General features: G+C 34.6%; 2 protein-coding genes across 5 annotated transcripts; both read right to left on the minus strand.

The window, feature by feature from the left end:
- LOC107763556 (dihydroneopterin aldolase 1) lies at positions 1-3,552 on the minus strand. 4 transcript variants are annotated; one of them, XM_075233648.1, is made up of 3 exons: positions 3,450-3,552; positions 2,187-2,385; positions 1-336 (listed from the first exon to the last, which is right to left on the minus strand). In XM_075233648.1, exons 2-3 carry the CDS (start codon positions 2,372-2,374, stop codon positions 138-140), a joined length of 387 nt encoding a protein of 128 aa, XP_075089749.1. In that variant the 5' UTR covers positions 2,375-2,385; positions 3,450-3,552; the 3' UTR covers positions 1-137. The 4 variants fall into 4 exon arrangements, with proteins under 4 accessions (XP_075089749.1, XP_016437524.2, XP_075089750.1 ...); XM_016582038.2 differs by having other exon boundaries at positions 2,187-2,393; positions 3,450-3,532; XM_075233649.1 differs by having other exon boundaries at positions 2,187-2,379; positions 3,450-3,530.
- A 17,447-nt stretch (positions 3,553-20,999) lies between these two features.
- Positions 21,000-23,758, minus strand: LOC107763558 (protein EARLY RESPONSIVE TO DEHYDRATION 15). The gene is made up of 3 exons (XM_016582044.2): positions 23,624-23,758; positions 21,802-22,173; positions 21,000-21,433 (listed from the first exon to the last, which is right to left on the minus strand). The coding sequence occupies exons 2-3, from the start codon at positions 22,139-22,141 to the stop codon at positions 21,285-21,287; spliced, it is 489 nt and encodes a 162-aa protein (XP_016437530.1). The 5' UTR covers positions 22,142-22,173; positions 23,624-23,758; the 3' UTR covers positions 21,000-21,284.
- Positions 23,759-25,640: the final 1,882 nt, after the last annotated feature.

The raw sequence follows: 25,640 nt of genomic DNA on the forward strand, positions 1-25,640 counted from the left end.
TTGAAGCAGGAATCCAGATAGTTTTTTTATAACCAAGAGCAAATGCAGATGGAAAAGGAACTAGCTTTCAACCAAAACGGTTATTGAACAACACGATTTAGAATTACAAAAATTAATACAAGCAATAAGACGTGGTTTTAACCATCAAGACCTCTGTGCCTTATGATCTCGACACCTAAATAGTCAACAGATCCTTGAACAGCCACATGCGGCTTCCCAACTTGAACACGAACAGCAGATACCTGTGGATACTTGTCGAGCGTTGTAGATGCTATGAGCTCAGCCACCTTCTCTAGAAGTTTTCTAGGTGGACCCTCCACAATCTCTTTCACTATTCTGCCAATTCTCGGATGAAAATTATATCATGGCAATGTCATGCCAAAATAACCATAATGATCAACAGAGAAAATTGCTCAGCAAAAAATAGTTATTTCCGAGAATTGCTTAAGATATGAAAATTAACTGTCGTACTAGCAAACGCAGGCCAAATTATTGCAGCATGACTAACTAGGACCAGCAGGCAATCTATATGTTAAGACCAATAGGAAAGCCATTTCAATTCAGTGACAAAATCATCGAATGTTCGATCTCAGTTCTGGTGTCAGTTAAGTTTGGTGGTTGTTTCTCAAGTCTACATATCTTATTCTAAAAGTAGCTGTCTTAGCTAACCAAACCTAGAGTACTAATCAAGATAACATCATTTCCGTTAGCAGCATATGTTACATAACCAAGGGGAAGGTGGTTTTCGCCTTGGCTAACGAAGCTAGATAACTAGAACAAGGGAAATTCTTGGCATTTTGGTTCCTTCTAAATAAGTTCATTTTCAAATGGGTTCCTGCACATATTATTTGAAGCTTGATAGCAAGTCCTACACTACAGGACATAGAAGAGCGTCAAAAGGTCATCAAGCTTGTCAAGAATGGTAAAGCAATAGTGGCCAACTTCTATTGGTCCCTGACTCTCTAACGAACCATTATGAACCAGTAAAAGATTACCAGATAGTGCATTAAATCTTTGGTGATGTTAACAACATGAGACCACAGGATACTTAACCCTCTTTCCTCCTGAATCTGGACAATGCCCCTCTCAAATTATCGTCTAACGGAAGAAAGTTGCACTAGAGCAAGGTGTGAAGCAAGGAAATAACGGGAAAATGTCACTTTCTTTTTATCTTCACCATCTTCTCCCAGAAAATACATGACACCTCGGAAAAGGCCCACCACCAAAAAATAGTTCTACAGCTTATGCCAAGTAAAGCATGAACTTTATCAAGTTTGCATAGTATGATGGAGATTCAAAATAGTTCTACAGATTCAACCTTTCTCCTAGTGGTCAACAGAGTAAATAATGTTATTTTCTTCTTACATATTATAAGGAACAAAATTGAAATAAACCACAACTACTTCATCTACAATGCACTAGAGGATACGTCAAGTAGAATTCCAACAAAGATACAGTAAATCCTCACTAATTGTCGCACTCATCGTATTTCCTTCCCAGTAGTAGATCAACATAATTCCAAACTGACAAAAGATTGCTTCAAGGAGAAAAAAAATTCCTATTCATTTTGATTAACCACTCTACACAATAATATTTCATCTAGCGTGGAAAAATAGAGCTTTGACGATAAAGAACAAACAGGGGAGAAGTCCTTGTTTGAACTAAACCAACAGGATTAGATATAGGTTCCTGTTGTGGCTTCAGAATACAATACAAAAGTGTGGATATATCCATTAAGTAACATGATTCTTTTTAAAAAGCTATCAAGTGACATGATATACATATTAAATGGCTCTGAAGGAAAAAACAAAAATCTCCTACAATAATGACAAGAACAAATTCCCAAAGACAATGTATGACTGAATTTTCTACAGTTACTTAGCAACAAGGAATTGCTTCAGGGCAACAATGGATGATATAAATGAAATACATTCTTCTATGAGAGATTGTTAATGATAAAAATTGTCAAACATTAAATTTTCATACATTTGTTTTTATTTGTTTATTTCAATTTACCCACAGGGAAACTGCTGAATCATCAAATCTTCCTATTTGTTAGAGAATACTTCCCATTTTAGATACAGCAGAATGAATTTCAATCGACATAGTGAGCGTAGAGCCCTAATACTTAACTGAAAAGGCTTATTTCACAAAGTTTATCAGTTACAATTGCAGTAACCACTCACTTGTATATATCAGTGTAACTTAGAGTATCTGACAAACAGTCAGATTTACCAGCTGGCCGAAGATCCATCCAAGCATCAACATCGACCAGGAACTTCTGCCCCAGCTTCGTCTCTTCTGGCTTCACCCCATGATATCCGTGGAACTTTAAACCCCTAAGCACAAGCTTGTCTCCTTTTGGTATATCCATGTGACCTGTCACTGATCCTCTTAAACAATGAAATAAAGAGCAGGCCATTTGAATCAATTATGTACATGTAATCTCATGTGTAGCTGCCTTAAAGCAGTTCTAAAACATTTGAAATAAAGCACCTACACAACAGTTTGAAAAAATTGCAGGGCGCAAATATGGCAACAAAGTTTGAATATTTGCAGCCTTGCAGTATTTTGGGGCCTCGGGAAGTTCAAATGATCTTCAAATAACAGCGGCTGATAAACTCAATTCTTAGTTTGGTATTAAATACTCATTGGTCTATATAAGCTTATCTTATCAGGCTCCACTTGTAACATAACTAATGTATATCAGGCTAACAACAACAACAACAAACCCAGCTTAATCCCATATATGGGGTCTGGGGAGGGTAGTATGTACGCAGCCTTACCCCTATCCTATAAAGGCAGAGAGATTGTTTCCGATAGACCCTCGGCTAAAGAAACGGTAAAAATAAAGTAACAAGCAAAATGTATATCAGGTTTTACATAGAAAATTCTACTCTTAGAAACCTTGTATGCCGTGATAAATGCATAGACGATATTCACTCACAAATCTAGAGACTACTTAAACTGATTATGCCATCATTATGGAATAGTCAAAATATCTATTCTTCAGGTTGTAAACTGATTCCTTTACCTTTTCAGAAATAAAGATTACAGAATAAAATAAGAAAGTTGTATAACATATATTCAAGGAAAATTTCATTCCAAATAGTAGCAAGTCACATTAATTGGGACAAAGGAAGTATTCCATAAAGCAATCCTAACAAAGGACTCAGCATTAGCCTTCCATCATTATCAAAACTTTGCAAGTTGGAACTTTACCCTCAAATCTTTACAACCAGACAAGTTCTAGGTAAACAGAAACAGAAAAAAAGGGGCCTCGTATTTAAGTAGAAAACAACAGTTAAATGAATCAGAAAAACACAGAATGAGAACAAGAAAATCCAGCAGAAAAGAGCGATCAAAATGCAAAATCCAAACGAATTACCGAAAATTGCAAGATAATTATGAAATAAAACAACTGAAAACAGCGGTAACATAACCCTCACCTGAGATAAGGAAAACCTTTGCCAAGAAAAGTTAAGAACGAAGAGGAGTATTTCCATTTTTGGATAACTTGCTCCAACCATTCCCATATTTTTTTTCGAAAATATTCTTTTTTATATCCTCCTATCTTTTATATTATATTATTATCTTTCATTTCAATTTTATTTTTTAATTTTCATTAAACAAATTCTATTTTTTATTTTCACTAATTTGTAATTCCATTAAAACAACTCCATAAAATTTAAATAATATAATTTGTAAGCGATTATTATAGATTAACTAATAATTCAAATAAAAGTGAAATCATTGCGATACAAGATTAATTAAATACATATTACATAACAATAAAATTCATTCGAAATACTAAGAGATGTTTGGTTTGGCTTAAAAGCCGGTCAAATCAGCTTAAAAGCACATTTTGCCTTTTAAGTCAAGTACTTTTAAGATGAATTAAGCCAAAAGCAACAAGTTGGAAATGTCCAACTTATTGTCCAACTTATTGTTTTTAGATTAAAAGTTTTTCATATTTGACCAAGTAATTGACCTTATTATCCCTCCTTTTTTATAAATTACAAAATACCCTTACTTTATTAATTAAGTCATAACGTCATTTTTTCCCATTTTCCATTTTGACGTAGCAGATATCTTTCTTCATATTATTATAATAAATTAGGTTGCTTTATTTTTCTGTGATAAGTAATTAATAAAACCCTTAATTACCTAATATTAGACAAATATGAGAACTAGCATAGAAAAAAAGAAGAAGAAAGAAACGATGCAAAGGCTGTTGCATTAGTTTTATTGGCATTACTTTATACTTCTATTACATTTTTTTCATTTCACTCTAGAAACAAATAGTTTAATTTAGTAGTTGAATATTCAGAACAAAAGTATATTACAATTATATTGGCATTCAGTTTATATTTATTAAAAATAATCTTATCTAATTAATTTAATTTAGAGTTAATTAAGACATAAATTTGTCAGTATTTGGGTAATTTTACATTAAGGATGATGTAGTAATAAGCTTATTTTTCGTGTGTTAACAGCTTTAAGGATATTTCAGTCATTTTAACAGAAAAAGTATTTACTTGCACTTATTTACCAAACACTTCAACAGCTTTTTTCCAGCTCAGCACTATTATCCTAACACATAACTACTTATTTAGAGAACAAGCTTCAGCACTAAAAAAGTGCTTTTAAGCACTTGTGCTTAAAAGCCACTTTTTTTAAGCCAATCCAAACGGGCTCTAAATCGTTGATTTTCATCTACAGCCATTTCTATTGTTGGAGGTGGACCTTCCAAATCATCTTGAATTGGTGCATTAAGATCGTGCTTATTCTCGATTATCATGTTGTGCAATATAATACATGTAGTCATTATATTATGTAGCACTTCTTTTTGCAAAAAACGTGAGGGTCCTACAACAATTGCAAAACGTTGTTGCAAAACTCCGAATGCATGTTCAACATCTTTTCGATATGATTCTTGTTTCATCTCTAAATATTTCTTTTTGCTGAATGTGGCTCACGAATAATTTGCACAAGAATTAACTATTTTGGATATACGATCGGCTAAATAATAACCCATATTATATTCTTGTCCTTGAATAACATAATGGGCGGGAGGGTTGGAGATCACCTTAGAGAGAGAAAAGAAGTCCTAGAGAGCTTAAACATATGGGTAAGTTGAGAATTTTGCTAAAATAGGATATGACAGCGATTCCACCATCTGTCTACATTTATTGTCAATGTATATATATAAAATATATTTCCTATGTAGTATTTATTTTATGTGACACTTCCTCCAATTCATTTTCAATGTGGTTTTAACCCCCAAAAAAATTATAATAAAAATACGTGGTATTTTAGAAAATCAAGATGAAGATTTTTTTTTTCTTTTTTCCAAATCTATAACATTTCCAATAAATAATCCGCACAACATTTTTTAAAAATATGTCCTATGTTTACATGTAATATAATAATATTATTTATGAATATGTTAAAATCTTAAACGATGCTTACTAATAAGAAATAATAGTGTTTAACAAGACCCCAAATAAAAAAATAAAAAAACTTTTTGATAAATAAAGCTCACTACTTTTAGTTTAACAACTTGTTTGGAGGGTTGTTACCTATTGTATTGTTACGTTAAATGTTAAATGTTATGTTTGTTTTGATTGTTACTTAAATTTTATTGTATTGTATCGTTAAATTCATCGTTACGTAACGACGAATGCCACTTTATGTAACGACCGATTTGGTGTGGTCGCGTCGTTACCTTGTCTTTTTCTCTTATCTCACCCTTCATTATTATTTAATAATTTTATTTTATCATTTAGATTACCTTTTTATATAATAATTTTATCCCGTATCATAATTTTTCTTTATAAATATTACAACTTTATTCCTTCATATTGATGGTGCGTGATATCATGAAACAACGACAAACAATACAATTTATTCAAACATTGTATTTATTAAACGGTACAGTACAATACAATACGATATGATACATTATGAAATGACATGTAACAACCATCCAAACAAGTTGTAAGTGATTAGATGTGCAACTATTCATATTAATTTTTCAGTTTTCTTTTAGCAACTATTTACATTTGAAAGAAAGCACCTACACAACAGTTTGTCTCCATATCATAACTTCCTATCAAGAAACTTTGACCAAAATCGTCCCTCTTGTTATACCCTAACTTTCACTACATCCTTATAATATTTCACTTAATCTAGAACATCCTTTAATTAGTTTCCCAAAAGTTGACCAAAAACATCCTTTTGTTAAATTTGCCGTTTATATTTGACGAATCTTGTATTCTCACGTGACTTCTCTTCCCCCCCTGACTTCTCTTTTCCCCCTACTTTTCTCACAAAATTTTCCCTCCTTCCTCCTTTTGACAGAACAAAAAGCCACATTTGGGAAACTTGTGATAGGGTTTCTAATGGTTGAACAACTTCTTCTTGAGTGAAGCTTTTACCTTTCAGTGTAAATTTGACAATCTCGCTGTTGCACCTGTGATACACTCCTAACCAGCGTTCCAAAAAGTAAGTCTAATCTCATTTTAGTTTTTCTTGTTTTTTTTTATTTATAGACATTACTTCTTATATTATTCCTCTAAAATGAATGTAAAGTAAAAGTAAAGGCATAATACCTTATTATAATATACGGTAGGTTGTGGACAAGTGAATGTAAAGGTAAAGGCATAAAAATTACATGTTAAAATAGCAGGGGGCCACTTTTAAGAAAGAACCTTATGTTTCACATATAAAAATTAGCTTCTTATGTTATTATATAATAAAAATTACTTTATTGGCAGATTCAATGTTCGAGAGTCAAGCAGTATATAGTGATTCTGATAATGAGTCCGATTATGGAGAGTTTGAAGATTCAGATTACGAAGATGACATTTTATTTGACAGAAATGTTGATCCTTCTGTTGAAACATTTTCTATTAATACCAACAGAAATACGAGAACAAATGATGATAGTGGAGAGTTTATTAGCAAAGAGTTGCAAAAGCATATACAAAACGAAGATGGCGACTCAGATTGTGTTGTTTCCAGTAACATAAAAAGCTTGAATAGCGTTAACGATGCATCTGATCAAGATTTTAACTTTCCAAAGCATAATGTGAAGACTGATGGCTCTAATCCTATGTTAGTATCAAGACAAGTATTTCAAAACAAAAAAGAGTTTAAGGAAGTTGTAACTACTCATGAGGTTAAAAGAGGAAGGACAGTCGAGTGGATTAAGGATGATTCAGAAAGAGCAAGGGGAAGATGTAAGCATCGTCCCTCTTGTAAGTGGGTAATTCTAGCTTAAAAAATGCGTAGGGATACAAATTTTCAGATAAAGACTTACAACTCCGAGCATACATATTTTTGTTAGAATGTCAAGAATAAGAATGTTACTTCCAGTTGGATTGCAAAGGAAAATATGGATAGAATCAAATCAAACAGAGACTGAAAGACATCAAAATTCATAGATGAAGTCAGTAGAGCGCTGGGAGTAGACGTATCTTTATGTCAAGCAAGAAAAGCTAAAAAGAAGGCTATTTCTCTGATTAATGGTAACTTAAATGACTAGTTTAGCATGTTGTGGAATTATATTAATGAGATCATGTGATCTAATCTTGGAACATCAATTTTACATGGAGTTAACACCAAATGAGACCCCTAACAATCCGTCTAGATTCCAAAGATTATACATTTGTTTTGCAGCATGTAAAGAGGTCTTTAAGGCAGGTTGTAGGAAGATTGTTGGTATTGATGGTTGCTGGTTGAAAGATTCTATGTGCAAAGCACAGTTGCTTGATGTTGTTGGTTTGGATGACAATAACAATATCTTTCCTATAGCCTATGCCATTGTGGAAAAGGAGTGCAAGGATACATGACAATGGTTTTTGAACTATTTGATGATTGATATTGAAATAGAAGAGCAATATCTCTGGACATTCATGTCAGATAAGCAAAAATGCCTTCTTGAAGCTTTTGAGGAAGTGTTACCAAATGTTTCTCACAAGTTTTGTGTGCGACACTTGCACAATAATTTCAAAAAGGCTAGGTTCCCCGGTCATACGTTAAAAGATGCTTTTGGGGAAGCAACTAGAGTAACAACTGTTGAAGCATTTAATATATGTATGTTGAAGATACTTGAATTAGATAAAAAAGCACGAATGTCTTTCTACTAAGTTACCTAGTGAATGGTCCAGATCTCACTTCTCACCACTTTCTAAGTACGACATGATGTTAAACAATGTGCGTGAGATCTTCAATAGTTTGATTCTTGATGCTAGAGATAAACCCATTATTAAACTTTTGGAGACCATAAGACATATACTCATGGCTAGAATTACAACCAACAGGGATAAAGCTAAAAAATGGGCTTTGAGTGATATTTGTCCAACTATAAAAAAGAAATTGCATAAAAACATGAAGTAGCTTCTGGTTATATTCCTCGAAAAGCCGACTCATGGAATTATGAGATCCTAGGGTCTACTAATATTGATACTTATGTTGTGGACTTGTATAACAAGATATGTAGCTGTAGAAAATGGGAATTATCAGGGATACCTTGCAAACATGCTATTTGTGCTATATGGATGAAAAAAGATGAGATTGTAGACTATGTTCACGACTGCTACAAGGTTGAGACATACAGGAAAGCATATACAACCATATTCCCTATGAATGGGCAAGATTTATGGCCTAAATCATCTAATCCTATGCTATTGCCACCTTCTTATTTGAAAAAGAAGAAAGGAAAGAAACAGAGATTAAGAAAGAAAGAAGTGGATGAGCCTGGAGCCTCGAGGACTAGGATAAAAAGAAAACAAAAATCAGTTGATTATAGCAAATGTGGTAGACCTGGCCACAATAAAAGAACTTGCTCTTTATATAATGTTGTTGAACCAGAACCAACAAACTGCACTTCATTTTTGGACTCTATTATGGTTGAGAACCCAACAAGTTGGATGCAAGAATCTGCCCCTTTTCGTGACACACTTTCGGTGAGATGCATATATTAATATTGTTTGTCTTACTTCACAGTGATGAAATTCATCTATCTTAAGGTCCTCTTATAATAGGAGCAAACCTATTGTTGTATGTAAAAGTATACAAAACAAAAGAAAGAAAAATCAAAAAGAGATGAAAATATTATATAAGCGCTTACATCGACATTCTTCTGATGTAAGCGCTTACCTCGACATTCTTATGATGTAAGCGCTTACATCGGTATTCTTATGATGTAAGCGCTTACCTAGCATTCAAATGCTTATAAATAGGGGTCTACATTTTCATTTGTAGATTATCCCAAAGCTTTTTCTTTCTCTTTTCAATTAATAAAGAGCTATTCTTTGTGTGACCGTGGAGTAGGCAAAAATTGCCGAACCACGTAAATCTTGTCTTGTGCAATTTATTGTTTTTCTCTCTTAAATATTCTTTTTCTTCTATTAGCTTAACACGCTTCCCAACAACTAGTATCAGAGCACATACAGTATAATTCTGGTAGAAAAGTATAGTATTGGTGCATGTATTATTCACAGGCACTATTCACATAAATTTTTTGTGAAAAATAGCATCGGAAGAAGGGAAGGTTAAGATTAACAAGTTCAATGGCAAAGATTTTGAATTCTGAAAAATGAAAATAGAGGATTATTTGTACCAGAAAAAATTACACTTACTTCTGACCAAGGTGAAACCAGAGACTATGGCCAAAGTGGATTGCGATCTATTAGATCGCCAAGCTCTTGGTGTGATTCGTTTGACGCTAACACGAAATGTGACGTTTAACATCATTAACAAGAAGACCACTGCATGAGTGAGAAGGGAATGAAGCTTTTGGCATCCAAAGAAAAGTTGTCAAACCTAAAACATGTTAAATTAGGTTTGTGCGAAGGTTGCATTTACGGGAAACAAAAGAGAGTTAGTTTCTCAAAGGTGGGAAGGACGCCAAAGAAAGAGAAACTGGAACTAGTGCATACAGATGTGTAGGGACCAACTCCTGTAACTTCTCTAGGAGGCTCACGCTATTATGTCACCTTCATTGATGATTCCACAAGAAAGGTATGGGTTTATTTTCTGAAAAACAAAGCTGATGTGTTTGTTACCTTTAAAAGATGGAAAGCTGAAGTTGAAAATCAGACAAGTGTAAAGCTAAAATGTCTGAAGTCTAACAATGGAGGAGAGTATGATAGCCAAGAGTTCAAAGCATTTTGCTCGGAGAATGGGATTAGAATGATCAAGACAGTTCCTGGAATACCGGAACAAAATAGCGTTGCTGAGAGGATGAACAGAACCCTGAATGAACGAGCCAGAAGTATGAGAATACATTCTGGATTGCCGAAGTATTTTTGGGCTGAGGCTGTTAACACGGCAGCTTACCTCATAAATAGGGGACCCTCTGTACCGCTGAATTTTGAAATTCCTGAGGAGGTATGGATAGGAAAGGAGGTAACTCTCTCACATCTGGATTTTTTGGTTGTGTTGCTTATGTGCATGTAAACTCTAATGATAGAGATAAACTTGATCCTAAAGCCAAGAAATGTTTCTTTATTGGCTATGGTGATGATAATTTTTGGTTATCGGTTTTGGGGTGATCAAAATAGAAAGATCCCGAGACACATGAATGTCACATTTAATGAAAATGTGATATACAAGGACAAGCTTGAAGTAGAACCAACCAGCACTAGCAAACAGATATCCAAAATAGTTGAGTTAGAGAAATCTCAGAAAATGAAGTGGCTAGAGGGATTACAACTGATTCTGAAATTGAAGATAATGAACCAGAAGCTGAATTTAAAGAAGAACTAGAAGACGAACCTAGATTAGAACCAGAATCGGAACCAGAGATAGAATCAAATGCAGAACCAAATCTGGAATCAGGACCTGAATCAAATTCGGGTTCAGTTACTCATGAACCTACATTGAGGAGATCTAAAAGAGTGACGAATGCTCCAGATAGGTTAACTCTCTCTCTTTAGTATTTACTTATAACTGATGCTAGAGAACCAGAGCATTTTGTTGAAGCAATGTAGGTAATAGACTTTGATAAGTGGAAGTTAGCCATGAAAGAAGAGATGAATTCTCTTCAAAAGAATAAAACATGGATACTTATGGGGTTACCAAAAGGAAAGAAGGCATTGCAGAATAAGTGGGTGTACAGAGTCAAGGAAGAGCATGATAGTAGGAAGAGATACAAAGCACGATTAGTAGTAAAAGGCTTTCAACAGAAGGAAGGAATTGACTACACCGAGATCTTCTCTCCGGTAGTCAAATAACTACTATCAGGTTGGTGATAAGTATCGTAGCTGCAGAAAATTTGCATTTGGAGCAGCTAGATGTTAAAACGCTTTCTTGCATGGTGACCTTGAAGAAGACATCTACATGAAGCAGCCTGAAGGTTTTCAAGTTTCTGGTAAAGAAAACCTTGTGTGTAAGTTGAAGATGAGTTTGTATGGTTTGATACAAGCTCCCCGACATTGGTACAAGAAGTTTGATAGATTCATGCATAAAAATGGTTTCACACGATGTGAGATGGACCATTGCTGTTATATCAAAAATCTTAATAAATCCTATATCATTTTACTGTTGTACGTTGATGATATGCTAATTGTAGGATCTAGCATAAATGAGATAAATTTGGTCAAGCAACAACTAGCGGAGGAGTTTGAAATAAAAGACTTAGGACCAACTAAGCAAATGCTTGGGATGAGGATTAGCAGAAACAGGTCGGAAGGAACCTTTTAGTTGTCTCAAGAAAAGTACATACAGAAGGTACTAAGCAGGTTCAGTCTTCATGATGCAAAGACCAGAAGCACTCCACTCGGAAGCCATCTAAATCTGTTAAAGGACCAATTATGTAAGACAGATGAAGAAAGGAAGTACATGTCCAAAGTTCTGTATGCTTCAACAGTAGGAAGTTTGATATATGCTATGGTTTGCACTAGACCTGACATAGCCCATGCAGTTGGAGTTGTTAGTAGATACATGTCAGATCCAAGAAAGGAGCATTGGGAAGGTGTAAAATGGATATTGTGATATCTCAAAGGCACCTCAGGTATGGCACTTTATTTTAAAAAGATCAATATTATCTTACAAGGTTTTGCTGATGCAAATTTAGGCAGCGATCTGGATAGTAGAAAAAGTACCATGGGCTACTTGTTCACCTTGGGTGGTACTGTTGTTAGTTGGATGTCCAGACTTCAGAAAAGTGTTGCTCTATCTACCATTAAAGCAGAGTACATGGCAATCTTAGAAGTTGGAAAAGAGATGATTTGGCTCAAGAATTTTCTTAAAGAGCTAGGTAAAGAGCAGGACAATTGTGAGTTTTTCAGCAATAGCCAAAGTACAATTCATCTTGCCAAGAATCCAGTGTTTCATGCAAGATCGAAGCATATCCAGTTGAGGTATCATCATATCCGAGAGTTGATAAATGAAGAAACTCTTTCGCTGCAGAGGATACCAGGATCAAAGAACCCGTCAGACATATTGACCAAAGTTATCGGTGTTGACAAGCTGAGGCTGTGCGCTGCCTCAGTTAGCTTTCAAGACTGATAGCGTGAAGGCACCACCAGAGAATAACAAAAAAAATTTCTTTCTTGATCTAACATAGGTTTGAGGGGGAGATTGATAGGAGCAAATCTATTGTTGTATATGAAAGTAGACAAAACAAAAGAAAGAAAAATTAAAAAGATATGAAAATATAATGTAAGCGCTTACATCGACATTCTTGTGATGTAAGCGCTTACCTCGGTATTCTTATGATGTAAGCGTTTACATCGACATTCTTATGATGTAAGCGCTTACCTCGGTAGGACATTCAAATGCCTATAAATAGGGGTCTACATTTTCATTTGTAGATCATCCCAAAACTTCTTCTTTCTCTTTTCAATTAATAAAGAGTTATTCTTTGTGTGGCCGTGGAGTAGGTAAAAATTACTGAACCATGTAAATCTTGTCTTGTCTTGTGCAATTTATTTCTTTTCTCTCTTAAATATTCTTTTTCTTCTATTAGCTTGACATGCTTCCCAATATCTTATTCCCTTTTCAGGATAGAAGAGGCCAGAAGCATGAATGTGCCAAGTTGCATAGCATCATAAATGTGACAGTCATTTTCATTTTGTTCATTTTGTAATGACCGGATTTATTTTGGAGTGACACAAGTTCATTTTGCAATGTGATGACTACTAAGCGAATTAAGTTCATTTCGTATGAATCAATTATGAAGTTTTCATACTTTAATTATTTATATGTTTCAACTTTTGGCATTTGGTGTTTCTGTAATTAGTTTTTTCCATTTTGCACTTAATTTTCAGTTTCTGCAACATAATTTATTGCAATCTGCACTTTTTTCTGTATTCTGTGCATATTTTTCAGTTTCTGCACATATTTTTTATTTTCTACACTATTTTTTTCTTGATTCTGCACATACATTTCAGTTTCTGCACACATTTTTTAATTTCTGCACTATATTTTTCTTGATTCTGCACTTACATTTCAGTTTCTGCAAACATTTTTTAATTTCTACACTTACACTTATAATATATTGCATTCTGCACACATTTTTTAATTTTTGCACACCAAAATCTGCACTTTTATTAATTTCTGCATACATTTTTCAATTTCTACACACCAAAACTACACATTATTAAGTTTTCGCAGACCAAAATCTGCATATTTTTCAATTTTTGCATGCAATTCTCTACCCAAATACAGAAAAAAGACGCTGAAACCAATTCAAAAGATCCACATTCTGCAAAAGAAAAAACTGTAGGAAAAAAAATGAGAAGTTTTGATTGATTAGTAATCGAAAATCTGAAACATGAAAAGGATATAGAAATAGCAAAATTGGAGAAAAAATAATTTTTAATTGATTTCACGAGAAAGAGATCAGAGAAAATTCAAAGACGAAAAAAGATGCAACACACGTTTGTTAAGAATGAAGAGCTCGCTGAAGTTGGAGGCTCTCCCTTCTGGGAAAAAGAAAAAGTCACATGCTCAAAATATGAAAATTATTACAAGCCAACAAGTAATTAAACTCAAAATACTAATTCCTAAAACCTATTATGCTACATCTACTTAAACTAAGTTATTTCAAGTATCTTTATTAGCAAGATACAAAGTATTCTAGCGATTATGAGTAGCAAACTACAATGTATTGAATATGTTTCCTTTTATATAATTTAGATTTATCTTTTGAATATTTAATCTTCTATAGACTTTATTCTTGAGTCCCAGCTTGGTATATCTTTCAACTCGTGTGATTAATATTTTCTTTGCCTTTGTTTGATTTCTTTTACGTTGTTGTAGAATAGTTGATGGATCTATACTCTAGCCATCTTTTTTTTAATTCATCACTCTTTAAACAGTAAAAATGTCTAGAGAGTTTTGCTAAGCCCTATAAAAGAACGTATGTTATAGCAATTCTACTTCTACTGGTAAATTTTACATGATATTAGAAAAAAATACCGAAAATTAACCGAACCGTACTGATACCGAAGAGTAATCGACATGATTGAGATGCTTTCGAAAAGTCTAATTTTGGTTATACATAATAGAATAACTGAAAAATTGATATGGTATAAATTTTATAAAATAACCGGCCGAACCGAACTATTAACACACCTAATGAGCTGTCACGACCCGGATTCTCCACCCTCGGGAGTCGTGATGGCGCCTACTAGTGTGAGCTAGGCAAGCCAATTATTGAACAAGTACCTTTTTACCCATTTTATACTCTTCAACATTTGTAAAACAATAATGTGTAAACATCGAAAATTTAGAATAAGCGGAAGAAAAACAATAAAAATATGAACATGTGCTAATATAACTGTTTAATCCTTAACCACCCAGAACTGGTGTCGCAGTGTCACAGACGATCTAAGATTTAGTACATACAGAGTTCGAAAAATAAACGATACACTGTTTCTGAACTAAAGGAAATGAAAAAGGGAAAAAGGGATAGAGGGAAACGCCAGGGCTTGCGGACGCCTACAGGTCTACCTTGGATCTCCGCATGGACTGAAGGTAGCCACCCAATCTACGGTCCAAAAGCTGCTCCGGGATCTGCACATAGTGCAGAGTGTAGTATCAGCACAACCGAACCCATGTGCTGGTAAATGCCTAGCCTAACCTCGGCGAAGTAGTGACGAGGCTATGATCAGACTACCACATAAACCTGTGCAATTCAACTATATACAACGGAAAAGAAGAATAGAAATAAACAGTCAAATATGGGAGGGGTAGCATGTTACGAGGGAGATATCAATTCAAAATAAAAAAACACAGGTAATTGAAGGAAACAGTAAATCTCGGATATCAACAAAGAATCAGAAATCAATAAGTGCACGACATCACCCTTCGTGCTTTTACTCTCAGTCCTCACCAAAGCAATCAAGTAATGAAAATGTGCACGGCATCACCCTTCGTGCTTTTACTCTCGTCCTCACCATATAATCAATATAATCGGCACGGAATGGTACATCGTGCGGCACAGAATCACCCTTCGTGCTTTACACTCTTTCCTCACAAATCATACACGGCATCACCCTTCGTGCTTTAACACTCTCTCATCAAAATAATACACAACATCACCCTTTGTGCTTTAACACTCTCTCACCAAAATAATACATGGCATCACCCTTCGTGCTTTAATACTCTTCCTCACCCAAACAACAATCACAAATAATAGGGTAAGGGAATAAATGAAATTACAATAAGAATCCCGGCAAGGGAACAATAGTTTAACAATCAAGTCCCGACAAGGGAATAACATCAAAAGAAGCATCAACATCCCGGCCAGGGAGATAATCATCAAAATTAACAAATTCCCGGCAATGGAGATATTATAGAGATTCTCTTCTTTTTTTTCACTTTCACTTCACAACTCACTTCACAACTTTGAGCCAATGCTCTAACAGGTTCAATTTCCACTCATACTTTCATATTTCATTGTATAACTCGAGCCAACGCTCCTCAATGTTCAAATGTCACAATTACTACCACAAACTTTGTCCAACAATAGAAATCATCAACAAAGCATGAATAGTACAATGATGCCACAATAATCACAATAAAAGACTCACAGACATGCTTGACACCAACGTATAGATACTTGTCACCATGCCTATATGTCGTACTCGACAAATACCACATAGCAAATAGGACTCGACTCTTAATCCCTCAAGCTAAGGTTAGACCAAACACTTACCTCGATGCCACGAACACAATTCACGTCTCAATTATCGTTTTACCCCTTGATTCCACCACCAATTCGCTCGTATCTAGCCACAAGTTACTTAATTACATCAATAAACACTAAATGAATCAACTCCAATGCATGCAACTCCAATGCATGAAAATAAGTTTTCCAAAGTTTTACCCAAAAAGTCAAAAATCGCCCCCGGGCCCACATGGTCAAAAACTTGAGGTTCGAACCAAAACTCGATTACCCATTCCCCTACGAACCCAAATATATAATTTGTTTTGAAATCGGACCTCAAAGCGAGGTCCAAATCCCCAATTTTTTTTGAAAAACCTAGGTTCGACCCAAAACACCCAATTTCCCTCATGAAAATCATTGATTTTGAGTTGAAATCATGTTAAAGGATGTTAATGATTGAAGAAAACGAGTGAAAATTAACTTACAATCGATTTGAAAGAAGAGTTGTTCTTGAAAAATTGCCCTAGGGAATTTATGTTTTGAAAATATGTGAAAAATGGTTGATTTTCGGCTAAGTATAAAAGTTGCAGGTCGCAGGTATGGGAAATACGAACAGGGTTCGCAATTGCGAACCCCGACCTCTGCTAAGTTGGGAATTGCGAGCAGCCTCTCGCAAAATGCGAGTTGGGAATTGCGAAGATAGGGTCGCATTTGCAACTACTGGCTAGGAAGTGAGGCATCGCATTTGCGATGGAATCCTTGCAATTGCGAGGATGGGCTGGCCTGGGCTTCTTTCTCATTTGTGACATGCCTCTCGCAAGAGCGATCTTGCAATTCCTCAAGTCCAAAATCCACCCCGAGACTTATCCAAAACTCACCCGAGCCCTCGGGACTCCAAACCAAACATTCACACCATCCTAAAAATATCATACGGACTCGTTCGTGCATTCAAATCACTAAAATAACATCAACAACTATGAATTTAGCATCAAAATAATGAAATTTTCTTAAGAACTTCAAATTTTCAATTTTCTAAAAAATGATCCGATTCATGTCGTTTCAAGTCCGTTTCTTACCAAACTTCACAGATTTATCTCAAAATCACATATAAGACCTGTACCGGGCACCGGAACCAAAATACGGGCCCGATACCATCGAGTTCTAATCACAATCCATTTTCAAATTTCATAAATAATTTCAGAAAATAATTTCTTTGGAAAAATCATTTCTCGGGCTTGGGACCTTGGAATTTGATTCCGGGCATACGCCCAAGTTTCATATTTTCATACGGACCCTTCGGGACCGTCAAATCACGGGTCCGGATCCATTTACCCAAAATGTTGACCGAAATCAACTTAATTCATTTTATAGTCAAAATTTATCATTTTTTTCACAAATTTCACATAATGTCTATCCGGCTACGCGTCCGGACTGCGCACTCAAATCGAGGTGATGTCGAAAGAGGTTTTTAAGGCCCCGGAACGCAGAGTTCACTTTAAAACAAGTGATGACCCAAAGGGTCATCACATGAGCATATTAGAATCTGTTAAATGTGGATGGAAATTTAACAGAGGGATATTTTTGGTCAACTTTTGTGAAACTTAAAGGATGTTTTAGGTTAAGTGAAATATTATAAGGATGTAATAAAAGTTAGGATGAAACAAGACGGATGATTTTGGTCAAATTCTCTCCTATCAATCACCCCATAACTATGGGATTCAGTAAAGAAGGGTCGAAATATCTATTCTTCGTGTTGTAAATTGATTCATCTTTTTAGTAATCTTTTCCGAAATAAAGATTACACAATAAAATAAAAAATTTATAAAACAAATTATAGTCAAAGAAAATTTCATCCCAAATAGTAGCAAGTCATATAAATTGGGACAAAAGAAGTAATTCCATACAACATTTCCAACAAAGGAACAATATTATCCTTAAAGGGGCTTGGCGTAACTGATAAAGTTGCTACTATGTGACCAGGAGTTTACTGGTTCGAGTCGTGAAAACAACTTCTTGATGAAATGCAGTGGTCTGACCCTTCCCCGAACCCGTACATAACGAAAGCTTAGTGCACCGGGCTGCCCTTTTGGAGCAGCATATCCTTCCATTTTGGAGCATAAATTATCTAAAATTTTAGAACATTATCCTAATTTTTATACATCAAGACTAGCTCTAAGTAAACAGAAACAGAACAATTGGGGCGAGTTTGGCACAAGCTGGTATTTTGTGGGTTTGAACTCTACCCACAAAATCCTAGTATTTAAGTAGAGAAATGTAGAGGGACGAGTCCATTATTCATGAGAGGGACAACTCAGCATCTAAAGTTCTCAACATTTTAAAGCCCTTTAATGAATTTGGACCAAAGAAGCAATTTTTAACTAAATAAACACAGATATTTCAGCATTCAATATGCATATCAATACAACAAATTCTAATTCAATCATAAAAGTAATAGCTTTACATGATCATATACCAAGAATCAATAGGAACCATATATATGGCGATTTACGATTTTACTTGTGATTTATTGATTTCTAATTTAAGGACAAAATCTCAAATTATGAGGACCTTTGAATTTAAAATTGGCGATTTACGATTTTACTCGTGATTTATTGATCATTACACTGTATATCAAACAAATTTATTTAGTTTTGAGGAAATAAATCAAAATTTCAAGTTAGATTAGGGGTGATTTGAGAATTTGACAAGTTAAACACATGGGTTAGTAGAGAATTGTCCTAAAGCAGGATAATTGGAAATTAACATAGATGCTCAGGCAGTACTTTCTCTCGTACAACATACTTCTCATCCTTTATTTACTAATCTACTTACTGATTGCAAGTATCTTACGCGACAGCTGGATGACCCCACCCTACAACACACGTACAGGGAGCAAAATAGGGTGGCTGACATACTCGCAAATTTTGGATTAAACATGGACAGCTCTGAAGACTTCCTTACTTACACAACTCCGCCATCTGCAGTACTAACGGCTTTGGAAGAAGATCGGCTAGGAATGCTTTTTGTTAGAAACATAGTACCTATTACTGTCTATGTCTTGCGTCAACCTGACACCTCTTTTTGTACACCTCTTCCAAGGGAATTAGATAGTTCTAGCTCCACCCCCTCCCTACCCACTTTTTGTAATGACCCACCACGAGGTCGTCTCCGTAGCTCTTCTACTCTAGAAGGTCAGTGTTGTCCTGTGCCTCGTTTAAACTTAGCTCCTTGTACTATGCCACCGTAATTTTAATATAATTAGTTTTTTTTAGACCAAAAAAAAAGACAGTGATTCCACCATTTGTCTCCATTTATTATCAATAAAATATATTTCCCATATAGCATTTTGTGACACTTCCTGTATTTCATTTTAAATGTGGTTTTAATCAAATAAATTTGATTTAAAATATGTGGTATTTTAGAAAAATCAAGAAGAAATTAATATTTTTCCAAATCTATTCTTGTTTCAATAAATAATCCGTACAATTTAAAAAAAAATATTTGTCCTTGTTTATTTACATTTATCTTATAATTAATAATAATACTATTTACGACTATGTTAAAACTTTAAAAGATGCTTTTTGAATAAGAAATAATAGTGTTTAACAGGACACGAAATAAAAATAAAAAATAAAGAAAATCTTTTGACGAAAAAAGCTAATATATAGGTAAAGTACCAACACTTTCTTCCAACTTTTAAAGTGATCTTTATACAAATAATCAGTTGAATTTGCTTTACTTTTTCTAGTTGGCACATTAGATTATACATTTTATAATTATATACATATTGCACGTAGGTTAAACATATATTATAACAATTAAACGAGCGACTATTTATGTTAATTTTTATTTTTTATATTATAGGGGAAGTCGCATATCCTTTCATATAGTGACATATGTGGTATCACTTTCATATCTTGCTTTAATAGAACTAATTCAGACCAAAAACCTGAATTTCCCACTTGGCCCAAACACACAAGTGGTTTTTGGATTCTTCCTAGCTAGTGCTCAATCAATGATGGAATATCTTTACCTAATTTAGCTTTCCCGATCTTTTAAACTTTTTCAAAAAATCAATTATGTCTATAATCTTGAAAAAATATTCACACACTAAACAAATTTAACCACATTCCATATTTACATCAAAGTAAGATACACTAAAAAAAAAAAACCGAAATGACTTCCTGCCCACTTAAACTTGTAGGGCTTTTGAAAGCCGATACACAAATTTGTGTATCGGCTTTCAAAAGCCTTGCAAGTTGCAAGTTCAAATGTGTTTTCTTTTGTGTTGTCAAACAAATGGTTTCTGTTAACAATACTGATGTATTGTCTTTTTTCTTGTTTTTGTCTTCCTGAACCGAGGGTCTATCAGAAACAATCTCTCTATCCCATCGAGGTAGGAGTTAGGCCATCGTATACACTATTGTCGCCAGACCTAATTTGCGAGATTTTACTTGTGGTTGTTGGTGGTGTTGTTACTTTTGTGTTGTCAAACAAGAATTAAGTAATACATAGACATTAGGATAATGTGAATCAATTTGAAAAGAAAAAAAAACTTAATTTTATTTATTTGCTTTCACATATTTGGTATAGTTAGCTCAACAATCAATTAATCTGTTGACACATTGACCAAACTGACATTGACACATGGCCAAGACAGTATTGCACAAATACCAAACTTGACAGAGACCTTATATTGTTTAATTATTTGAAATCAAAACAATATAAAATATGGACATTTTTTATTTTTTTTATTCTCTATGACCACCATTTGTATTTGCAGAAGTTAACATCTCATTGTGCCCAAAGGCTAAAATTGAGAAGAAAGGCAGAAGAAGCACCAGCAATTTAGAGGATCATCACTTACCTGAAATAAAACTCAAAGACGCTCTTTTTGCAATTTTGTAAACTGATTTTTACATTTTTTCCCTTTTAACAGTTTTGCTGTTTACAAGTTAAAAACTGAACAAAGGATACTACAACTATGAACAAGGCTAGATACAGAAGGTGCCACCTACCTTGCTCTATACAAAAGGTTACCAGAAACTAAACTCTTAGAGACTCTCAACTGCTGCTTTGTGAAGAAGACAAAGCTGCAAATTAAGAACTGACATGCCCAAACTACAAACCAAGAGCTTTTGCTTAAGCTAAACTACATTTAGCGAGGTTGCTGGATGCGGCGAAGGCTGTTCTTTGGGCTAACAATCTTTGCTGGTTTCTCATAGTACTTTGGTGGCTCAATGGGAGATTTTGGCCCCTTTGATATGCTCAGTGTCCTTACGAGTGCCTCCGAACCCTTGGGTAAACCTGTTGTCAAGAGGGAAAACATTATTAGGTATCATCATACAAGAATACTAGTGAGAACCAATGATACGAGTATCATCACATGAGGGCGGAGATAGTAAGGGGGTTCAATTGAATCGCATCGAAAGATTATATCTCTCAAATAGGGGATAAATGACTTTTCATGGCCAGACATAAATTGTTGAATCTCCTTATATAAGAAGATTATAAGTGATAAAGCGCATTCAAAAGTTAATTTAGGTTACAGGTTCAAGTTCAATCATGACATTCTATCAGTATACTTTTGAATCCCCTAGTATAAATTTGTGGCTCTATCACTATCATGACTATAATTGTAAGATAATGGAGATATATACCAAATAGAAGCATACCACTGATACCATAGGGTGATGACTTGATTCCTTGTTGTTCACTTTCAGATGATTGGAGGAATTCTTCAAACTGAGCTTCCATGTTCAAAATATCTTCATCAACATCAAGATCGATATTTTCGGGAAGCAAGTCAGCAACATCATTCCCAGTAAAACCAAAAGCATCATCGCCATATTCCTCTCCTTGATGCTGCCTCGTCCAATAATCATGGAACCATGTCGAAGTTGTCACCAAATTCCACCATTCGGGTGAAAAGTCCTCCACTTGACGCACATAAGACGGGATGAAAAGAGGTGCATTCGGATTCAGTGTCGACCTTCCTCCTGAAACTAACGCCATTCTCCTTTCTCCAAATTGTTACCTCAAGATGTCTGAACAAAGAATAAACCAAGATATTAGTGCATACTGCACCAATTATGAGCACATGATCTAGCAAGTTCCAACTCAAACATTCAATTGTCCAAGGACAGCAAGGATGGGTTTCTTCTGACCCAATTACCAATAACTAGAATATCGAAAACTAAGTATTTTAGCAAAAGTAATTAAAGAAGCATTTCACAGAACTAGATAAATAGCATTCTCTATTTTTAATGACAATTATAACTATGTTTCAGATTTGGCATCAATTCAAAACATTTAAGCCTATGTTGCTCCGGCTCTCCAACTATGTCGCCACATCCTCCAAAAATGCACTACTTTGGAGGATGAGTCAGAGCAACACAGTTTTCAAACGTGGTTAAACAATATATAGCATCATAGGTACATTCGAGCCCCCAAAACGGGAAACAAAATAAAATAACGGCAACAAATCACCACAGATCTAACCACTGACAAAGTCAAGGTCAATCAATCTATGGAAGTGTAATCCAAACTACAATAAGCCATCTAATTTTTTTATTTTATTTTTTTGTTGAAAAAATGCAACAAAATGAAGAGAAAAATCAAATCAGTTTTCAGTTTTACTTCCCACTTCCAAGTCAAACTTCATACTAATCAAATATACTTCACAATCGCTTGAAAAAAGGTTCATCACTCAACCATAACAACTAATCGCAACCAAAACTCAAATCTTTTAATAAATTCAAATTTCAAAGAAATTCTGCACATCACTTCCAAGTCAAACTTCATACTCATCAATAAACTTCGCGGTCGCTAGAAAAAATGTTCATCTATCAATGCAAAACAACTAATTGCAGCCAAAAATCAATCATTTTAACCACAAAGTGGACTTAAAAAAATCAGAATTCACCACAACAACAAAAAAATCAATCGTTTTCAGCAAAAAAAAATCAAAAACTAAAAATTAAAAATATAATCAATGATTTTTCAATAAGAACTTCCCATATCCAAGTCAAACTTCATGCTCATCAAGTAAACTTCGCGATCGCTAGAAAAAAAGTTCATCAAACAACACGAAACATCCCATCCCAACAAAATCATTCATTTACAGCAAAATATACATTAAAAAAATTCATTTTTCGCTTCCAAGTGAAACTTTCTTCGCGGTCGCTATAAAAATATGTTCATCAAACAACACAAAACAACTAATCGCAACAAAAACTCAACCAGTTCCAGCAAAAAAAATATATCAAAAAATTCAAATTTTAAAATAATTCCACAAGAAGTCAAACTTCAAATATACTTTACGATCGCTAGAAAAATGCTATCGCGATCAATCATTTTAAGCAAAAAATTCTACGAAATATCCAAACTTCAAATATTTCAAAAGATCAGAGAACTAAAGGACGAGATCTATAATAAAAACGAGAAATTTAATACTAAAATTTAATCAGAAGCTACAAATGGCGATGTTTACAGTACCTTCGAAATGAGAGAAAATATCTTTCAACTACAGGAACGACTCGTACACGTATGAAGTCTTATCCCCAATGACAGAAGGTTCTATTATTTATAGGCAGAAATACCGAGCCTAGAAGGTTCGGAAACGAAGCTTAGGTTCGGCGAAGACCGAGGCAACCTACTGATTGACCTCCTTCAAGAATTAATAAATAAAATCATATAAACTCCTAATTAATTAACTAATTTAAAATTTCTAGATTTTTGTTATCACCAACCGGCCACCTTCCGAGTTACCAAAACCAAAATAACCGGTTTGCAAAGTTTTACGGCTGCGCACTGATAGTTGGGTTTAATTTACGCTCGTTTCAATTATATTTTTGGGGAAAATAAAAAATAGGCAGATTTAATTGGTAATAAAAAATAGTCACAATTTTAGAAGTAATCAAAATTTAATCACTTTTTCATATAAAAATAAAATCTGAACAAAAACATTTTTAAAATTTCGGACAAATTCTAGCATAATATGTTAGAGTTTGAATTTTTTACATATGAGATTTCAGCATAATGTGTTGGAATTTCATAATGTGTCGGAGTTCCAACATAATATGTTGGAAGTTTAAATGCACGAGCTCCATAATCCAGCATATTATGCTTTAACTTTCCGTGTGTTGGAGTTCCAACATATTGTGCTGGTGTTCCAGCATATTATACTAGAACTTTATACACAAAACCTTCATAATCCAACGTATTATGCTGGCTATTTTTCAATAACTTTACAAACGCTGACTATTTTTGATTATCAGTCCGAATACTAGCTAGTCCATGCTATTTTTATAACAAAAAAATTACCAATACAAATATCGTATAATTCTGTCTATCAAAGTTTGAGCAAGTAAAAAGAATTTAAGCAATCTCAAATTTTAAAATTAAAAAAAAAAAGAGGCTTCTAGTACTGTTATATTGAGTTTCATATTTTCTTCTATCATTTTTAAAAAAAGTTAACTAAAAAGCTTATTACAATATTACAATAACAATATTTGTTGATTGATAGTGCGTGTGTAATGGTTTGCACGTTGTTGAATGTTCTAAAAGTCATTCAATTAGGAGAATGTCAATAAATCAAAACTTTTTAGATGAGTAAAAAAAAGGCAAGCTCCCGTAATGTGCGGGGTTCGGGGAAGAGCCGAGTAATAGGCAACTATTTTTTAGTAGACAATCTAAATTTGGTTTTACATGCTACACTATTAACTCTTTCTTTTTCTTTTTTTACTTTAGGGAGTATTTTTGTGACGACCCGGTCAGTCGTCTCATGAGTTACCGCTCCCTTTCCCCCATTTCAGCTTCTTTACGCTTTGTTATCCGTGTTTTATGTGATCGAGTTGATCAGTTCGAGTTCAGAGAGGATTTGGTAAGAAATGAGACACTTAGTCTCTTTTAAGAAGGCTTAAGTTGGAAAAGTCAAACGGGTGTTGACTTATGTGCTAGAAGGCTCGGAAGTAAATTCCGATGGTTTGGTTAGCTTCGGGAGGTGATTTGTGACTTAGGAGCGCGATCGGAATGGGTTTTGGAGTTGTAGAGAAGATTTAGGCTTGAATTGGCGAAATTGATATTTCGGCAAATTTCGGTTGATAGGCGAGATTTTGATATAGGGATCGGAATGTAATTCCGAGAGTTGCAGCAGCTTCATTGTGTCATTTGGGTTGTGTGTGCAAAATTTGAGGTCATTCGGACGAGATTTTATAGACCTTTTGATCGAAAGCATAATTTAAGAGTTTTTGGAGTTCTTAGACCTGAATCCTATGTTAAATTGGTGATTTGATGTTGTTGTGAGCGTTCCGAAGTTTTGAGCAAGTTTGAACGATGTCATGAGATGTGTTGGTACAATTGGTTTGAAGTTCCGGGAGTTCCGGGTAGGTTCCAGGATGTTTTAGTGCAAAAATCATAGCTGTAGCAGGCCTACAGGGGTTGCAGGCCCCAGAACTTACCCATGCGGTCCGCACAAAAATGAGTGCGCCCGCGGTGAGTTCCGTGCGGACCG

The sequence above is a fragment of the Nicotiana tabacum genome, chromosome 16 (genome assembly GCF_000715075.1).
Source record: "Nicotiana tabacum cultivar K326 chromosome 16, ASM71507v2, whole genome shotgun sequence".
Lineage (NCBI taxonomy): Eukaryota > Viridiplantae > Streptophyta > Magnoliopsida > Solanales > Solanaceae > Nicotiana > Nicotiana tabacum.

Bases quoted from the DNA above. Each gene is read 5' to 3' on its own strand.
- LOC107763556 (XM_075233647.1), bottom strand. From the start codon at position 3,440: ATGTTACCGCTGTTTTCAGTTGTTTTATTTCATAATTATCTTGCAATT. The intron at 2,380-3,388 runs GTAATTCGTTTG...GATCAGTGACAG, and splicing joins TAATTATCTTGCAATTTTCG to GTCACATGGATATACCAAAA. The intron at 337-2,186 runs GTGAGTGGTTAC...GAGAATTGGCAG, and splicing joins AGTTACACTGATATATACAA to AATAGTGAAAGAGATTGTGG.
- LOC107763558 (XM_016582044.2), bottom strand. From the start codon at position 22,141: ATGGCGTTAGTTTCAGGAGGAAGGTCGACACTGAATCCGAATGCACCT. The intron at 21,434-21,801 runs GTATGCTTCTAT...TCTTGACAACAG, and splicing joins ATCACCCTATGGTATCAGTG to GTTTACCCAAGGGTTCGGAG.